Raw genomic sequence first — 17,875 nt, forward strand, 5'->3', positions numbered from 1 at the left:
CAATGTTGCGTTAATTACTGCTGTACAGCAAAGTGATTCAGTTATACGTATATATACATTTTTTTAAATATTCTTTTCCATTATGGTTTATCATAGGATATATATATATATATATATATATATATATTTTTTTTTTTTTGCGGTATGCAGGCCTCTCACTGTTGTGGCCTCTCCGGTTGCGGAGCACAGACCCCAGACGCGCAGGCTCAGCGGCCATGGATCACGGGCCTGGCTGCTCCGCAGCATGTGAGATTTCCCCGCACCAGGGCACGAACTTGTGTCCCCTGCATCAACAGGCGGACTCTCAACCACTGCGCCACCAGGGAAGCTCTATCATAGGATATTGAATATAGTTCTCTGTGCTATACAGAGGGTCTTGTTGTTTATCCATTCTGTATATAAAAGCTTTTACATCTGCTAATCCCAACCTCCTACTCCATCCCTCCCCTAAGGCTTATTGTTTAAGCTACTTTTATTCTTGGGATTCTATTTACTGTATGTTGTGAGGGAGAATAGAATTTGGTTCTACCAGAATAATAAGTACAGAGTTCTGGGGCTCTCAACTTTGTGTGCTCCAAAGGAAATAGAAGGAGGACAAACAACAATTCTCAGGGTAGATTTTGCCTAATTGCATTGTTGCCTGAGGCCTCCTAGGAAAGTCTGAAGGACCCCTGCACCACGATCTCAAGCCCAGGATGTGAGGATTATTTGTAGTTCCACAGTCACTTGGGGCAGGTGGTTTGGAAACAACTATAAGGCCAACTGGCCCGAGGCAGGGGAACACAATCAGACTCACAGGTTGAAACTGACCTGGAGACTTTCCGGACCACCCAGTTCCAGGAACTGACCTGGGGACTTTCCACCCTGCCCAGCGTTCCCGCCTTTCGAGGGGCGGGACTAACGGTCCCCCACGATACCCGAAAAGACCACCAAATAAGGAATACCCTGCACCCTCCCGGATTCACCACATCCCTTTCCCTTCTTCCCCTATAAATTCTGCCCAAACCCTCGCCCAGGCGCCACTTCTCTGGCCCCTTTCTCTCCGACCAGTGAACCTCGCCCGAGAGCGTACCCAAATAAAGCTTGTTTAAGCTCTCCTCCGTTTTTGGTGCCGTTCCTTACAACAACAGTATTTGGCAGTACCATGAAATGAGGCCCTTGAATTTAGTGGATGTCCCATGGCATAATTGACAGATATTTGTCTCCTGAGACCCACCTAGGAGCTGTGTGTCCTGAGGAGAAAAATCATGCAGGTATATGCATGTAAGACTTAACAAGGCCCAGGGTGGGTAACATATTCTGTACAAAAACAGTGATTGGATTAACTGGAACCGGGGTGGGGGGGGAGACTTCAGCAAAGTAGAGTGGATAAACCCCTTTCAAAGGGGTATCTGTAAATGTTCCAGAAACTGGCTAAGTGGTAAGAAAGTGTACATAACTTGGGACCTACAGTACAGTCCACAGTCCATTTAACAGCTTCTGTGAGTTCTTCTATAGAATCTGAGGGTGGTCTTGGGCATGCCAGAACGTAATTGCGTTTTTAAAAGGCTTTGTTAAGTAAAATTGGCTTGAGCTTCCCTGGTGGCACAGTGGTTAAGCATCTGCCTGCCAATGCAGGGGACGCGGGTTCGACCCCTGGCCTGGGAAGATCCCACATGCTGCAGAGCAACTAAGCCCATGTGTCACAACTACTGAGCCTGTGTGCCACAACTACTGAATCACGTGTGCCTAGAGCCTGTGCTCTGCAACAAGCCACGACAATAAGTAGCCCACGCATAGCAACGAAGAGTAGCCCCCGCTTGCCGCAACTAGAGAACGTCCACACACAGCAACGAAAACCCAGCACAGCCAAAATAAATTTATTTTTTAAAAAAAGTATAATTGGCTTAAAACATTTTAAAAGCACATGGTTTGATAAAGTTTTTGCACATACTTACATTTCTGAAGCCAAAAGTTTTCTCCTGCCATTTATAACTCATCCCCCCTTTAACCTATAGAACTGATACTAGAAAACACTCTTCCTTCTTGCAATAGGTGTTTTAGGATTTGCCCTGTTTCTCAATTTCACCTATACTGGATCTCATACTATTTGACATGGTGACCAATGTTGGAGAGATAATAAAACAAAATCTGCCCAGCCAGAAAATCTCCATAAAGTAGAGAAAGAACATACTTTTACTGTTCCACGAGCACGAAACTAAATTGTGGTGCATGTCACACACAACCCACTAAAGAGATTGTAAAGACAGAAACCACACCCCTTTTTGATACACCAAGCAGACAGAGCCCATTCCATGCAAGCGCTCAAGATGAATGCTCACTTGCCTTCAAGTAAGAGGACTTGACAGACCCATTTGTTACTGTTTATCTCAATGTGCCTGGGAATTCGGGTGATGCTCTGCAGGAGCTATTCGTCTTTATCCAAAGAAAGCCTAGAGCTTCTCATCTATGTCTGTATGACTGGAAAGGTGGGAAGCCCGACGCCTCTGTTGCACGCGCGGAGACCGAGAGACAGAGGCACCATATTCCATGATGTTTTCTTTCCAAAGAGGTGGCGCCAGACATTAAAAGAAACACTCCTTGGTTGTGGTGGAAAAAATGTCCACCTATTGAGAAGTGGGAAGCCCTAAAGGGCTGGAGGCGGGGGCTGAACCAATAAAACGACGGCGCCTGCTTTGGGGCCGACCCGTGGCTGACGGGGTCCTCCTGCTCCCGCAGCCCCGACCTCCCCAGCCGTCCTTCTCCCCGACCCCGGGGCCGTGGGGGAAGAGGCGGCCGGACTCTCCCTCCTGGTTCGCTCGCGGGCAAAGCCAGTCCGTCTGGCCTCCGAATCGGAACCCCGCAAAATCCCACGGAGACGCCTCCGCAGACCCGGCCCCGGGGGAGCCCGCGGCTGAACCTCTCGCGCCCTCCTCGGGCCTCCCCACCCAACCCGGTTCCCACCTCCGGACGCGAAGACCCCCTCCAGCTGCCCTCGGCGGCCGGAGGGGCCCCGGCGGAGGCTGATCCAACTAACCGAGCGGCCCCACACCTGGGCCATGAGCGCGGCTCCAGCCTCTTCCCCATGGATCTGCAGCTACAACCTCCAGAGAAAGCACGAGGCGCGCCCGCCCGGCACGACCGGGACGATCCCGCCAGTCCCGCGGGCCCCGCGGACCTCTGCCTTGGGCACCGCGGCCGAATCCCTTCCCCCGCAGAGGTCTCCCGAGCTCGGCAAGGAAGGAACCATACAAGAGGGCGGCCATCTGCAAACCAAGGCCTCCGAAGAACCAGACCTGACAGCATCTTGATCTTGGACTTCTGGTCTCCAGAACTGTGAGAGGATATGTTATCTGCTGTTCAGGCCACCAAGTCTGTGGCATTTTATGATGACAATCCTAGCAAACTAATACAATTACCAATTCACTTATGCATGAACATTTGCAGAATTATTTTTTTCCCTAGCTATTGGCTTTTATCAGTAAAGCTGGTGTTGCTGTGAACATTAGAGTACAAGCATTTCTGTGGACACAATTTTATTCCTCTTGGAGATAAACCTACAAGTTAGATGGCTGTGTCACATGATAAGTTCATCTGTAGTTTTACAGATGTCAACAGTTTTCTAAAGTGGGTTTTAACATTTTGCATTCCAACAGTAATGTATGGGAGTTCTGTTTCACAACTTCACTGACTTGGCATTGTTGGTTTGACCATTCAAGTGAGTATGTACTTGTGTCTCATTGTGGTCTTGATTTGTACTTCCCTAGTGATTAATTATGTTGACCATATTTTCACATGCTTATTATTCAAGTGTCTTCTCTGGTGAAATAGGTATTCAAAACTTTTACTTTTTAAAAAATGTTTTCTTATTGTTGTAAATGTTATTTAAAAATTCTGGACACCAGTTATTAATCAGATGTACTTTGGCTTGTACTTTTTTTTAAAATTAATTTATCTATTTTTGGCTGTGTTGGGTCTTTGTTGCGGCAAGCTGGGGCTACTCTTCGTTGAGGTGTGCGGGCTCCGCATTGCGGCTGCTTCTCTTTTTGCAGAGCATGGGCTCCCGGCACACGGGGTTCAGTAGTTGTGGCTCACGGGCTCTAGAGCGCAGGCTCAGTAGTTTTGGTGCATGGGCTTAGTTGTTCCGCGGCATGTGGGATCTTCCCGGACCAGGGTTCGAACCTGTGTCCCCTGCATTGGCAGACAGATTCTTAACCACTGCATCACCAGGGAAGTCCCCTATAGTAATTCTTAAAATTACATTAAAACCTTTCAAATGTGTTGTCCTTTCCAAAATTTGTTTTGGGTATTTTAGGTCTTTTGAATTTCCATATGAATTTTAGAATCATTTTGTCAATTTCTACCAAAATCACTGGGAATTTGATAATTGTGTGAACCTACAGAACAATTATGGGAGAGTAAATTAAAATATTAAGTCCTTAGATCCAGAAATGTGGTGTGTCTCAGTAATGTTTTGTAAATTTGCTTAATAGTTTTTGAATATATTTTGTTAAATATATTCCTAAATATTTCATATTTTGATGCTAGAGTAAGGGGTATAGTTTTCCAATTTCCAAACATTTATTGTATACTGACCTTGTATGCTGGCACCTTGACTGATCTATTAGATCTCTTAACTTTTTAAATATATAATTAAGGATGTTCTAAATAGATAAGCATGTCATCTGTGAATAATGACCATTTTGGTTCTTCCTTTACAATTTGTACATTGCTTATTTCCTTTAATTTTCTTATGTCACTGGCACAGATTTCAGTGCAACATTACATAGAAGTTGTGAGAGTGGACATTCCTGCTTATTCCTAATATTAGGGGGAAAGCATTCAGTCTTTCCCCATTAAGCGTAATGTTAGCTTTAGGTTTCTAATGCTGCCGTATATCAGTTTAAAGAAATTGATTCTGACGCCAGTTCTCTGACACCAACTACCCAGAGTTTGTGTCATTCTAGACATCTGTAAGGGTTCAGTCCTCCACCAGAAAGCCCTCACTTCAGACATGTGCTTCAAGTCGTTGGGTCCAACTGCACTTCTGAACAGCTGGCTATAATTTCAGGGGTTCCCATGATCCCCTCAAGTTCGGTAATTTGCTAGAATGACTCACAGAACTCACTAAAAGTGCTATACCTACGATTCCAGTTTTGTTATAAAGAATACAGCTCAGGAATAGCCCATGGAAAGAATGCAGAGAGCAAGGTATGGGAGGGTCCCAGGTGTGAGGCTTCCATAACCTCTCTCTCTGGGGAGTCAAGGCATATCACTGTCCTGCACATCAATGTGTTCACCAACCAGGAAACCCCACCAAGCCTTGGTGTCCAGTGTTTCGATTGGAATCTCATTACATAGACACAACTGGTTAGATCATGGCCACATGCCTGAACATCTAGCCCCTCTTCTCTCCCCACAGGTCTTTCTGGCTCAGTTTCAAACGTCTAATCATATGATTGGTTTTTCTGGTAACCAGTCCCCATCCGGAAACGTTCGAGGGGCTTACCAAGAATCACTTCATTAGAACAAGAAAGACTCCTATCACTCCAGGAATTTCAAGATATTTCAAGCTCTGTGCCAGGAACCTGGGACACCTTCTAGTTAATATAGATTAAATTAATATATTTTCAATTGTTAAACCAACATTATATACATGATGTCTCACTAGATTATAATTATTATCAGGAATGTAAATTTGGCTTTAACAATTGAAAATATACTACACACAGACACACACAGACACACACACTTCTCTAAAATTTTGTGAAAGATTTTTTGCATCTATGCTCACACATTGGTCTATAATTTTAATTTCATTACCTAGTTTTGCTCTTAGGGTTAATATTGGCTTCTAAAAATTAGTTGGGAAGTGCCCCCATATGTTATTACTTATTTTTTGGAAGAGTCTGATGGAATCTTAATTATTCATTAAATATTTGGTAGGATTTGTTAGTGAAACCACCTTGGCTTTAAATTTTAAGTGAGAGGGCTTCTTACATTTAAACGTAGATTACCATTACTAGTAATTTGGAAATACTAATTAAATGTCTTTAATGAACAAAGGATTTTTAAGATTATCTATTTCTTCTTGAGGGAACGTGGTCAGTTGGTATCTTTCAATGAATTTTTGTCCCCCACATTTCCATTTATTGGGAAAGAGTCATTTAAAATAGTTACACAGGGGGCTTCCCTGGTGGCGCAGTGGTTGGGAGTCCGCCTGCCGATGCAGGGGACGTGGGTTCGTGCCCCGGTCCAGGAGGATCCCACATGCCACAGAGCGGCTGGGTCCGTGGGCCGTGGCCGCTGGGCCTGTGCGTCCAGGGCCTGTGCTCCACGGTGGGAGAGGCCACAACAGTAAAGGGTCCACGTGCCACAAAAATAATAATAATAATAAAATAAAATAAAATAATCACACAGGGACTTTCCTGGTGGTCCAAGGGTTAAGACTCCACACTTCCAATGCAGGGGGCACGGGTTCAATTCCCGGTCAGGGAACTGAGATTCTGTATGCTGCATGGCGCAGCCAAAAAATAAAATGAAATAAAATAATCACATATTACCCATTATGTTTCAAAGACATCTAGTGCTATTCCTTCTTTCCTTGCTCATATTTGTAAATGTGTGATTTCTCTTTTTTTTTCTGATGTGGTTTGGAGGCATTATCAATTCTACTAATTTATTCAAACTGTCTGCTTTAGGGGGAATTCATAGATTTTCTTGAAAAAAATTTATAACATACATGAAACTGATTCTTAATACACTGGACATCAAGCAAATAACAGTGACCTATGAAAGAGGACAAACGATGTGAGCCACGTGGCTGTCCCAGCTTACTATGAAAAGAAATTCCCAGGCCCTAATACAAAAATGCTGTGTCCAGTCAGACCCCAAAAGTCACCCTGAGTTGAGACAAAATTTAGAATCTGGGCCTGCGAAGGTGTCTGGAATCCAATAGAGCACAGTACAGGAGAGAGAAAACTTCAGAAACATAGAGAGGGTCATCCTCAAGTATGACCTCATGTACATTAGTACATCCTCATGTACTAATCTGTACATGCAGGCAGGAAATAACCAGAGCTGGGTAAAGAAATACCCAAAAGGATTCAATGAAACAATTTCCAAGGCTAATGCAGAGAATGGAATAGCACCTGTTCTAACCAGTTTAAATGGGAATCCTTATGAAGCATGAGGTAGAGAATACAGAATGATTGTGTCTCAGTAGGAGGAGAGAAATTAGCCTTAAAATGAATGCTGCAGTAATTCAACCTAAAAATATTTGGAATCAAGATCCCAAAAGATCATATTGCTTCCAAGGAACTTAAACAATACCAAGAATATCTACTGAAATGCAAGTATTTTCAGTACCCAAAAAGGCAAAATTGAGTGTTCAATCAAAACTACACAACGTTAACAGTATCTGACAAGATAGATTTTACAGCAAAGAATATTCCTATAGATAAAGAGCACCCTTTCTTAATGATAAAATAGGTCTACTCATTAAGTGGACATAACAGTAGGAAATGTTTATTCACCTAATAAAAAGACTTCAAAATATACAAAGCAAAACCTGATAGAACTAAACCTGATAGAGAAATAGGCAAATCCATTTTTATATTCAGAGATGTCAACAACCTTATTCAAATAATTGACAGAATACCACCCCCCACCCACCACCAGTAAGGATATAGAAAACTTAGACATTGTCAACTGTCTTAACCGAGTTGACATTTGTAGAACTCTCCATCAAACAAGAACACAATATACATTTATTTTAAGCTAACATGAAATACAAGATAACCCATATTCTGGGTCATAAAGAAAATATCAATAAATGTAAATAATTCAAGTCATAAAGTATATACTCTGACTGCAATGAATTAGAAATCAATTACCAAAAAGATAAGGAAAATCCCAAATAACACACTTCTAAAAAGAACCATGTGTCAAAGAAGAAATTTAAAAGGAAACCAGAAAAGATTTTAAATGTAATTAAAATGAAAATACAACATATAAAGTTTTGTGGGAGGCAACTAAAGCAGTTGTTACACAGTGACTTTTAGAATTTAGCACCTATGTTAGGAAAAAACCCAAAAGTTTCAAATGAAGGATCTCAGGATCTATGTTAAAAAGTAGGAGAAGAACAGAAATGAAATACAATAAAAGCAAAAGGCAATGGTAAAAGTCAAAATGGGGGGGAAAAAAAGGAACAGGAAAAAACAGAAAAATCAGTGAAATCAAGTGCATTCAGAAGATCAATAAAGCTGATAAACTACTGATGAAGAAAAAAAGAGAAATATAGACATTACCAGTGTCGGGAATAAGAGAGGTGGCATCACTACAGATTCTACACGTACTAAAATAATGAAAGGATAGCTTGAAAAATTTGACTACTTAAATAAACAAACTCTTGGAGAAAGATACAAATCACCAAAGCTCACTGTAGGGGGAAAAAAAAGATAAATTCTATAAACCTATGTTCACTATGGAAATTAAATTTATAGTTAGAAACCTTCCCACAAAATAGACTCCAGGCCCAAATACTTCACCAGTGAATTCCACCAAACAATTAAGAAAGAAATAATGTCAATTCTTCACAAACTCTTCCAGAAAATTGAAGAGCAGGGGACACTTAACCAACTTATTATGTAAAGTCAGCATTACACTGACAGCAACCAAACTCATGCATTAAAAAGATTAGAGACTAACATCCCTCATGAACATAGATGCAAAAATCTTAAAAAAAAAAAAAAAAGAAAACCAGCATATAAAATTCAACAATGCATAAAAGAGTAGTACATTATGACCAAATAGGGTTTACCTCAGAAATGCAAGGTTGGTTTAACTTTTGAAATCAGTCAACATGATTCCTCATTAAAAGACTAAAAAGGTAAAAGAAAGAAAAACAACTATGATTGTGGTCACCAGTATTCAAGAAATGCTCCCACAAATCCCTACCTCTTTGTATTTTCACTGTTGTGAAGTGAGTCCCCTTCCACCCTGAACCAGGATTAGTCTGTGTTACCCACAGAGTAAGTCAGAAACGATGGCACATCACTTCCAGGTGAAGGTTATGAGCCACAGATACTGTGGCTTCATTCCTGTGAGTTCTCTCCTGGGTCACTTGCTTTGGAACTGTTTCTCTAAAGTGGAATACTTTAAGCAAAAGTATGGATGAAAAAGAATGAATTACTGATACACAGAACACTGATAAATCACAACATAATTATGCATAGTTTGAAAAGCCATATACATACTAGTACCTTTTAAATTATTCTATACACACACACATTTAAAATTCTAGGAAATCCAAACAGATCTATAATGACAGAAAGCAAGATGAGTGGTTGCCTGGGAATGGGTGAGGGCGAGAGATATTATAAAAGGAATCAGGAAACTTTGTTTCAAAGGTGAAAACATGTATCAAAATGTATCAAATTATACACTATAAATATGTGCAATTAATTGCAGAAAATGTTTAGATTGCTCAGACTGTAACTGTAGCCGTAAGATTATGAGACACAAATATGAGTCCTGAGAAGTTCCATAAACCCTCATACCAAAGTCACAGTGATAGAAACATTTGTGGGTACGCCTTTAGAAGAGTTATATTCCCTATAGTTGGCTATAGTCTCCCAACTTCCTATTTATCAGATGTCCTTTTAGGGGACAGTGACATCTGCCTACCAAATAATAGATTTCAGGGATGCTGGTAGGTCCCAGGGAATCAAACTCTCCTAAAGAGGGCTGGGGAATATGAAGCATTCCCTGGGAACAAGGGACCCAATTCATGCTGCTCCCAGGCACATCAGAAGTTGTCATGACGAATGCCCATTGCTCAAGAAGACCTTGGTCACACAAATCATCTTGGCATACAGGACACACGATTAGGCCTGCAAAGATTGGTATTCTTTCCTAGGAGGCCTTGAGTAGCAATGCAAATTAGGCTGAAACTAGAATAAGAGCTGTTCTTTCTTCACCATTCTGCAAATACCACTGAGACACAACAGTTGGACCTCTCACACAAGCTGTTCATTCTTTCAGGCTGGCAGAGCCCAATTCTGTTCTCAACTCAACCCACAAAGTGAACAGAATCCCCAGGATTCAACGTAGTTAAAAACTAAGGTATTTGTTGCAAACCCAGAAGAATATGAGTCAGAAAATTCCCAAGTTAGGTGACTTGGGGGCTGGACAAATCCATCACGAGTGCCACATGAGACCAATAAAGTCTGAAAAATGGAAATCTCTGAGAGCAGCCAGCAGAACAAAGCTTACGTTCTTCTGGCCAAAATTGGGTCACATCCACGCTTAACCAGTAGGGGGGCAGGAAGGAGTGAGGATCTTCAATGGGCTCAGGCTACCGATGATTCCCTCCAAGGAAGGGAGGAAGAGCAGAGATCTTGCCCATCAAAGCACTCTGGGGTGACTTACACACAATGTGGCACCCTGCTGTTGCACAGACATATGGATTCTTTCAGAGACACTGGCAGTGATATACTTCTGGCAAGTGTGCAGAGGCCTCTCACAGTGAACAAAGGCATGTTACGAAGTGCAATATTTCTCCAGAAACCTTCCCATATAGCTGGCACACAGAAGCATCTCCTCAGGGTGGGAGTTCAAATGTATGAGACTCATCTTCCAGCTGATGGCTACTCACATAGGCTACTCTCAGAGCTTCTCTCTGGTGTCACCCACTATGGCATATTCCTTGCTATCCTAAGGCCTTTCTCCAGCATGAACTTTCCAATGTCTGATGAGGGAAGCTCTTTGCCTGAAGGCCTTCCCACACTCACTGCACTTATACGGTCTTTCTCCAGTGTGGATTCTATGGTGCTGAACAAGCACATGTTTGTGGCTAAAGGCTTTTCCACACTCACTGCACACATATGGCTTTTCGCCATTGTGAACTCTCTGGTGTGCAATAAGGTCGGAACTTTGGCTGAAGAACTTCCCACATGCAATGCACTCATAAGGCCTTGTCCCAGTATGAACACTCCAGTGTTTAATGAGTCTGTATTTGTGACCAAAGTATTTCCCACATTCGCTGCACTCATAAGGCCTTTCTCCAGTATGGATACTCTCATGCTGAACAAGTGTGGATTTGTGACTGTAGGCTTTCCCACATTCACTGCATTTGTAAGGCCTTGCTCCAGTATGGACTCTCTGGTGTACAATAAGGTTAGAGCTATGGTTAAAAACTTTCCCACATATGCCACACTCGTAAGGCATTTCTCCAGTGTGGATCCTCTGGTGCTGCGCAAGTATGGGTTTGCGGCTGAAGGTTTTCCCACACTCACTGCACTCATAAGGCCTTTCTCCAGTGTGGACTCTCTGGTGCTGAACAAGTGAGTCTTTGCGGCTGAAGGCTTTCCCACATTCATTGCACTTGTAATGCATTTGTCCACTGTGAAAGGCCTCTGCACACTTGGTGTTACTTTGTGGCTTCCACTTACTAAGAGGAGCATGGTGCTGGAATATGCTTGAGCTAGTTGGGAAGTCCTTACAACCCTCCCCTGTGGTAAAGGGCATGTCCAATGGTTGGACAGAGCAGCTGTTCACAAGAAAGGCCCTACCCTCATCCCTTCTGCAGTGTTTCTCTCCACTGTGCTGCTTCTGGTGGTGAAGGTTTGCACTGAAACAGAGTTGTTTCCCACATGCCACACACATGTATGGTTTTTGCCCAGGGTGTGTTTCCTGGTGCTCAGCCAAGTACAAAACATCTTTCAAGATCGGGCCACATGTCTCACAGGGGTGGGCCTTCTGGGAAGACGGAATCGTCTTAGGAATCGTGACCTGTGACACTCCTTTTACAGAAACGCTCTGCTCAAAAGGTATCTCCTCCTCCTCCATTCCATGCGAACAACCTGAAAGCAGACAAATGCTGGTGAAGGACACATTGACACTGGTGGGAAGGGGCAGTCTCATTACAAATGTGTATCTATCAGAACTAACATGAAGGTCTGCTATCAGAGAAGAGGCCAGAGCTCAAGTTGAGTAAAGGGCTGCTATGAAGTAGTTGGCATCTAAAGGTCACAGGATGGAAGTGGCCTTGATGGGAAGAGGACACAAATGTGGGGAACAGCCTAGGAAGAACAGGGTGTCTAATGAATTCATCCACAAATGGATTTTAGCAAGACCTTGGCTGCTAGGGTGATGTACAGAAGGGTGTGTTCCCTGAATAGCTACAATCAAATAGACTAGGTGGTATTTAAGAATTATTTGAGGTATGTGCACATTTCATGACACATTAAGCATATAAGCCAGTTTTGGAAAGCAGTGGAGAGGAACAGCTGAGATGTGGGCAGAGGTGGGGAACAGTCAAAGCCTAAAAGTCAGAACATAAAAGATAAGTATGTAAATGGGAAAGTAAAGATAAGAATGAAGTGTGGCCATTGGCCTTGGCACTCAAACAACTGTGGGCACAGAGAGGTTGGGGAATGATTAGAACCCAGCCCGACATCACACCTTTCCCCAGCTCTGACCCACCAGGGCCACCCCCACCCTGAGCCTCTCTGGTCATGGCTGGAGTCATGTTGGCCCACTCAGATAGCCAGGGCTCACTGTCCAGCTCCAGTGGGGCAATCCCATGGAACATGGAAGATGCATATCCTAAGGAAAAGACAGGTAAATGGCCAGCACTGGTCTGGGTGACCCACCCCTCAGAGAAGACAACTAAATACTATAAAAATAACTCTGAAGAAGTGTCTTGCAGGAATAGCCTAGCGGTCCCAACAAGTAGTGACCATACTGGTCCTTGCAATTCCTGACACAGGCAGGCTACTAGAAATGTCAGCAAGAGGAAGGGGGTAGAACCTGGGGCACAGGGATGGCATGGATCTGGACAGATGCACCCAGTAAGGGAGAGAACAAACTGGAGATGATCCACTGGGTGACAGCAGGACGCTTCATGCCTGCATCCATCCATGTAAGCCTTCAAGGCAGCAGGTACTGGGACTGCTCAGAAGTCAGAGGTGCTAGTGCACAAAGCTCACACCTGGCATCCACAGCACCTACCCTAGGGAACGGGGGAGGGAGGTAATGCCTACGGCTCTGATAGAAGAAACAGGGAAGGGGGAGAGCCCAGTCCAGGACACTGCAGGGGATGTGAGGGCCTTACCCAGTGAGGCCATAAGGGCAAAGTTCTCCAGCATCACTTCGCGGTACAGGAGCCTCTGAGCCTCATCAAGGAGCCCCCACTCCTCCTGGGAGAAGTACACGAACACGTCCTCAAAGTTCACTTTCCCCTGCCACAATGGGGAGAGCCGAGTCTGTGAGTAGTCTCTCTCCTAAGGACCCCCATCTTGCCCCCACAGAGCTCCCTTCAGCATTCCTTCCGACCTAGGTCATCAACTCATTGGAAATACCAGGGCCAGGTGCCACATATGTCTGCTCTCTCCTTAAGGTCCCTTTGATCACAGTGTCCACCCACACCAACAACAGGCAGGTGGGCAGAAAGGTGCCATCTAAGCTCTGGGGCTGGCATGTGGGGCCGCACCGCATCCCCACCCACGTCCTTCCAGCCAGTTCTCCTGGAGTTGGTAAGACCATGCTTACCAGACAACCAAAGTTGGGCTCATCTTTCTCCCATAAGTCCCCAACACCAGGGACCAAGGGCCATCAGTTCATACTCCTTTGCCACATGCACACCAGTCTTTTGGATCACTCTCAATCTCACAACTCTTGGCTCCCCACCCAGTTGTTGGCCTCCACCATCACCTTCCTGGCTCATTAACTGCAATGCCGTTGTGATGTGTAGATTCTCCCTTGTAGACCTAGGTACACACCATCTTCTGCTTTTTGGATGTTCTCCATCCTGAGCCCCTCCACAGGACTTCAGCCCTGTGTCCAGCAGCTCACTTGACACCTCCACTCAGTGTTTTCTGGAACATCTCAGACTCTTCACATGGCCACAAATAAACTCCTGATACCCATGCAGAGTTACTTCTACCGCTAATTTGCCCATCTCAGCTGATGGAGCTTCTACCCTTCTGACTGATAAGGCCTAACATCTTGGGGCTGTCTCTTTCACACATCAGAAAATATGACCCAGTCACTTTTCCCATCTACAGAGCCAGCCCTCTGGGCCATCCTTTACCACTCACCTGGAATACTGAAGCAGTCTCCTCCCCGGTCTCCTTGTCTCTATCCTAATTCCCTCTTCCGTCACCACACACAGTCTGTTCTCCACTTGGCATCCAGAAAGAGGCTGTTAAAACCTGGATCAGATTACCTCCCTCCTCTGCTCCACACCCGCCATGGCTACACCACCCTCAGAACAGAGTTCTCGCTTGTCAGCTGTCCATTTCAGGCCTGACTCCTGCCCACCTGCTCTTGATTGCTACCAGATATGGTGGAGACCTGTAGTTTCCTGAAAACTCCCATCTCAATCTCTCCTTCAAGTATTTGCACACGCTGGTTCCTGTTCCTGGAACAAACTTCCACACCTTATTCCAGTGGTCACCAGAAAACGGGAACCCTTGCATGTAACCCCTGGTCTAGACCCAGAACCCTGGGCTTGGGGTTTCTCCAGGGTCCTCAGACACAAGAGCTGGGAGAGTACAAGTAAAGTGTTCGGGACTTCCCTGGTGGTGCAGTGGTTAAGAATCCGCCTACCAATGCAGGGGACATGGGTCTGAGCCCTGGTCCGGGAAGATCCCACATGCCGCAGAGCAACTAAGCCCACGCACCACAACTACTGAGCCTGGGCTCTAGAGCCCGTGAGCCACAACTACTGAGCCCGCGCGCCACAACTACTGAAGCCCGCATGCCTAGAGCCTGTGCTCTGCAACGAGAAGCCACTGCAGTGAGAAGCCTGCACACCACACCCAAGAGTAGCCCCAGCTCACCGCAACTAGAGAAAGCCCGCGCACAGTAACGAAGACCCAACGCAGCCAAAAATAAATAAATTTATTTTTAAAAAAGTAAAGTGTTCTATGACACCACAATCCTGAAGCCCTCATGGGTGGGGGTGGAATCGATGAGAGCCTGGACATCCTTCCCTCACCTGTATAAAGCCCATAATTACTACTGAGATCAGGGGAACCTGTGGTAAGAGGGAGACTATGAGAGACAAGCAACCATGAAAGAGGCCCAAGGGCTCAGGCCTATCTTCTACTCCTGCCCTGCCACAGACCTCGGGCCGTCTGTCCTCTGAGCCTCAGTCCAGCTGTGTTGCCTTGGACTATGTCTCAACCTTTCTGGGGCCCACTGTCCGCACCCTCACCTCAAGTCTGTACACACCTGGGCAGTCTACGGAATACTTTTGAAACCATCAGATATTGCCTCTCTGTTCAGAATCTTCCGTAGCTCCCATCACCCTGAGAATTGAGGCACAGCTGCTCGGACTCTTGATCTTTTCAGACACCAAAGGCCCTAGATTTCCCAAATGCTCCGGCTGTGTCGCACCTCCAAGCCTCTGCACATGCTGGCCCCTCGCCTGTAACATCTTTCCACATCCCATCATGTTGGCTGTCAGAAATGGGACCCGACCAAGAGAGCCCCCACTGTCTGGACACATGATCCTGAGCTGCAGGGACCTGAGGCGTCCCTCATTCGAGGCTTCAGGATTCAGAGATGGAGGTCGGGGGAACAATCCAGGGGTGCAGCACCCACCTGCGCCGAGTCCGTCAGCAGGGCGGCCGCCATCGGCACCTGAGGATCGGGGAGGGCGAGGGGGAGGGGAGTAACTGGAGAGCGACAGGTGCGAGGTCCCAGGCTCCGGCGGCCGGGTCACCTGAACGGTGCCACTGCCGATCCTCAGGTCCGTCTCTGTTTAGCGCAGACAACGCCTCTCGCGTTTTCCCTGTCCTGTCACCTCGGGTGTGACGCCGCGTTCCGGAGATTGACTCGGTGGACTAATCCGAAAGCAAAGAAAATGTCCGCCCAACAACGGAAAAGGAAATCCCGCCCCGGCGTCCTCCGTACGAACGGAAACGCCCCTTTACTGGGCCTTCATTGGCCCAGAGTGGCCAGGACTCCTAGGTAATGTAGTTCCCACAGCACCAACGATGGAGTGGGACTTCCGCGCCACCTCCAGGTCAAAGGCGGAGCCACCTATCTAGCGGAGCCTAGAAATTGCATCGTTTAGTTTGAGGATTAGGCGGAGCGTTGCTTCCTCTTAAAGGAGACGCACCCATATTTCCGGTGAGTGTAGTCTGTAACACATCACAAAAATGTTCAGAAACATATTATTTGGGGCTTCTTTACATAGGGAATGCTCACCAGAAAAATCAAATGCACACACCATATACTAATGTCGCTCAGACCTCCATAGCTGGAAGCTAATAAGTAGTATTTGTTATCAAATATACACAGCGTAGCGCGAAGCACTTGGGTTTGTTGTGTGGGCCTCAGCATTTAGAATCAGGAACAAGAGCAGAGCCTACAGACACGGGCACCACGTTAAGTGCAATAGGGATGTGGGACACTGATGAACAGGTGGACAATGCTGGTGTCTCTGGTTACCTCAGAAAATATTTCTCCTGCCTTTATAATCAGTGATTGTGTCTAACCCAGTGAGTAATACTTTTTACAAGAAATGTCACCGAGCCCACGCTCGTTCTGCTCGCCTCACGACAGGCCAATCAATTGGGAGACGAGCTTTTGGAGCAAGGGATAACTTTAATCGGAAAGCCAGCAGACCCAGAATAAGGCAGACTGGTATCTCAAAAAAATCCATCATCCCTCAGTCCGGATTCCGGCTCCTTTTATAAAAGAGGGGAAGGGGCCCACTGCGGTGCTGACCAACGGCTGAGGGAGGCTGCTATAGCTAGTGCCTACCCCGCCCCTATTACAGAAATATATCACTCTGTATACACAGATGTATTCAATTCCTTTTAGGTATTTTACAAAGACCTGAAAAGAAAAGTGACGGAAGAAATGTTCACTTCTTAAGGTATGGGGAAGTCATTCTGGCTTATATATAATTTAACTTGAACTTCAGGCTAACCAAAACAGCCTGTTTGTGGCCAAATATGCACTGTACATCTGCTTTAATTATTAAAGAAAAAGGCACATTGACCAGAAGTAAGGAATGTCCATTTTAAAGATAAAGATTAAAGGCCTCCCTTCCAGGGATGCCAATGCTAGTACTCCTTTGATCATAAGACTTTCTTCCCAGGTGACAAGGCCATACTGAGTTGTGTATGTGCTGATCTGTTTTTGTTTCTTTGAAACGTTGAAGGAGTGTATTCCTGACTTGTTTGATGTTCCTTGTTATAACAAGATATAAAACTGTGCTCAAAACCATGCTTCTCTAGAGCAGTTCCTCAGAGTAATCTGAGAAGCTGTCTCCTGGGCTATAGTCCTCAGTTTGGATCAAAAAAACCTCTTTTCTATTCCCATTGTAGGTTGTTTATTGATTATTTTCCATGGACAAAGGTAATTTACCAAATGCCACTTGTCAATTAGAAGGACAATAAGAATTGTTTCTGTGCAGAAGAAATAACTACCATACGAAATTTCTATACACAGTAAAAATGCCTTTTAAGAAAGTGTGATGTAAGACTATTTGAGGATAAACATGACGACTGTAATGGAAAACAAACCCACAGAAAATAAAATTCTAAACATAATTTTCTGAACTGAAACAAAGAAGGCTGATCCAGACGAAAAGTCTGCAAAGAGAGCTGGAATGAGGATTGAGAGAAGTGTGCATCTTTTGATTAAAATAACTGCTCGTTATCTGTGTAAAACATGAATATGTCTCCTTATAGAGTTAAAGTGATGGAATTCCATGTATAACCTCAGAACATATACATTGAGAGGAGGCTAGTTGCTTAATGTTCTGAATCCCTTATATTTCCAATCAGGAATAAATTTATTTCTAACCCTATACTCTAATGTATTAAATAAGCTTTTGCAATTTTTAGCTTAAATATAATAAATGCAACCAGAA

General features: G+C 44.8%; 1 protein-coding gene across 5 annotated transcripts; it reads right to left on the bottom strand.

The window, feature by feature from the left end:
- Nucleotides 1–124: 124 nt before the first annotated feature.
- LOC101332674 (zinc finger protein 772) lies at nt 125–15,881 on the bottom strand. Of its 5 annotated transcripts, XM_073796325.1 has the most exons (4): nt 15,592–15,881; nt 13,097–13,223; nt 12,466–12,588; nt 125–11,843 (listed from the first exon to the last, which is right to left on the bottom strand). In XM_073796325.1, the coding sequence occupies exons 1-4, from the start codon at nt 15,622–15,624 to the stop codon at nt 10,696–10,698; spliced, it is 1,431 nt and encodes a 476-aa protein (XP_073652426.1). In that variant the 5' UTR covers nt 15,625–15,881; the 3' UTR covers nt 125–10,695. The 5 variants fall into 5 exon arrangements, with proteins under 5 accessions (XP_073652426.1, XP_019784446.1, XP_019784448.1 ...); XM_019928887.3 differs by lacking the exon at nt 12,466–12,588 and having other exon boundaries at nt 15,592–15,880; XM_019928889.3 differs by lacking the exon at nt 12,466–12,588 and having other exon boundaries at nt 14,082–15,880.
- Between the last annotated feature and the right edge of the window lie 1,994 nt (nt 15,882–17,875).

This window comes from Tursiops truncatus, chromosome 19 (assembly GCF_011762595.2).
Source record: "Tursiops truncatus isolate mTurTru1 chromosome 19, mTurTru1.mat.Y, whole genome shotgun sequence".
Lineage (NCBI taxonomy): Eukaryota > Metazoa > Chordata > Mammalia > Artiodactyla > Delphinidae > Tursiops > Tursiops truncatus.

Excerpts from the sequence above, each read along its gene's own strand:
- LOC101332674 (XM_073796325.1), bottom strand. The coding sequence starts at position 15,624 with ATGGCGGCCGCCCTGCTGACGGACTCGGCGCAG. Across the intron at positions 13,224-15,591 it reads TGCTGACGGACTCGGCGCAG|GGGAAAGTGAACTTTGAGGA; the intron begins GTGGGTGCTGCA and ends CCATTGTGGCAG. Across the intron at positions 11,844-12,465 it reads TCAGGGTGGGGGTGGCCCTG|GTTGTTCGCATGGAATGGAG; the intron begins GTGGGTCAGAGC and ends GTCTGCTTTCAG.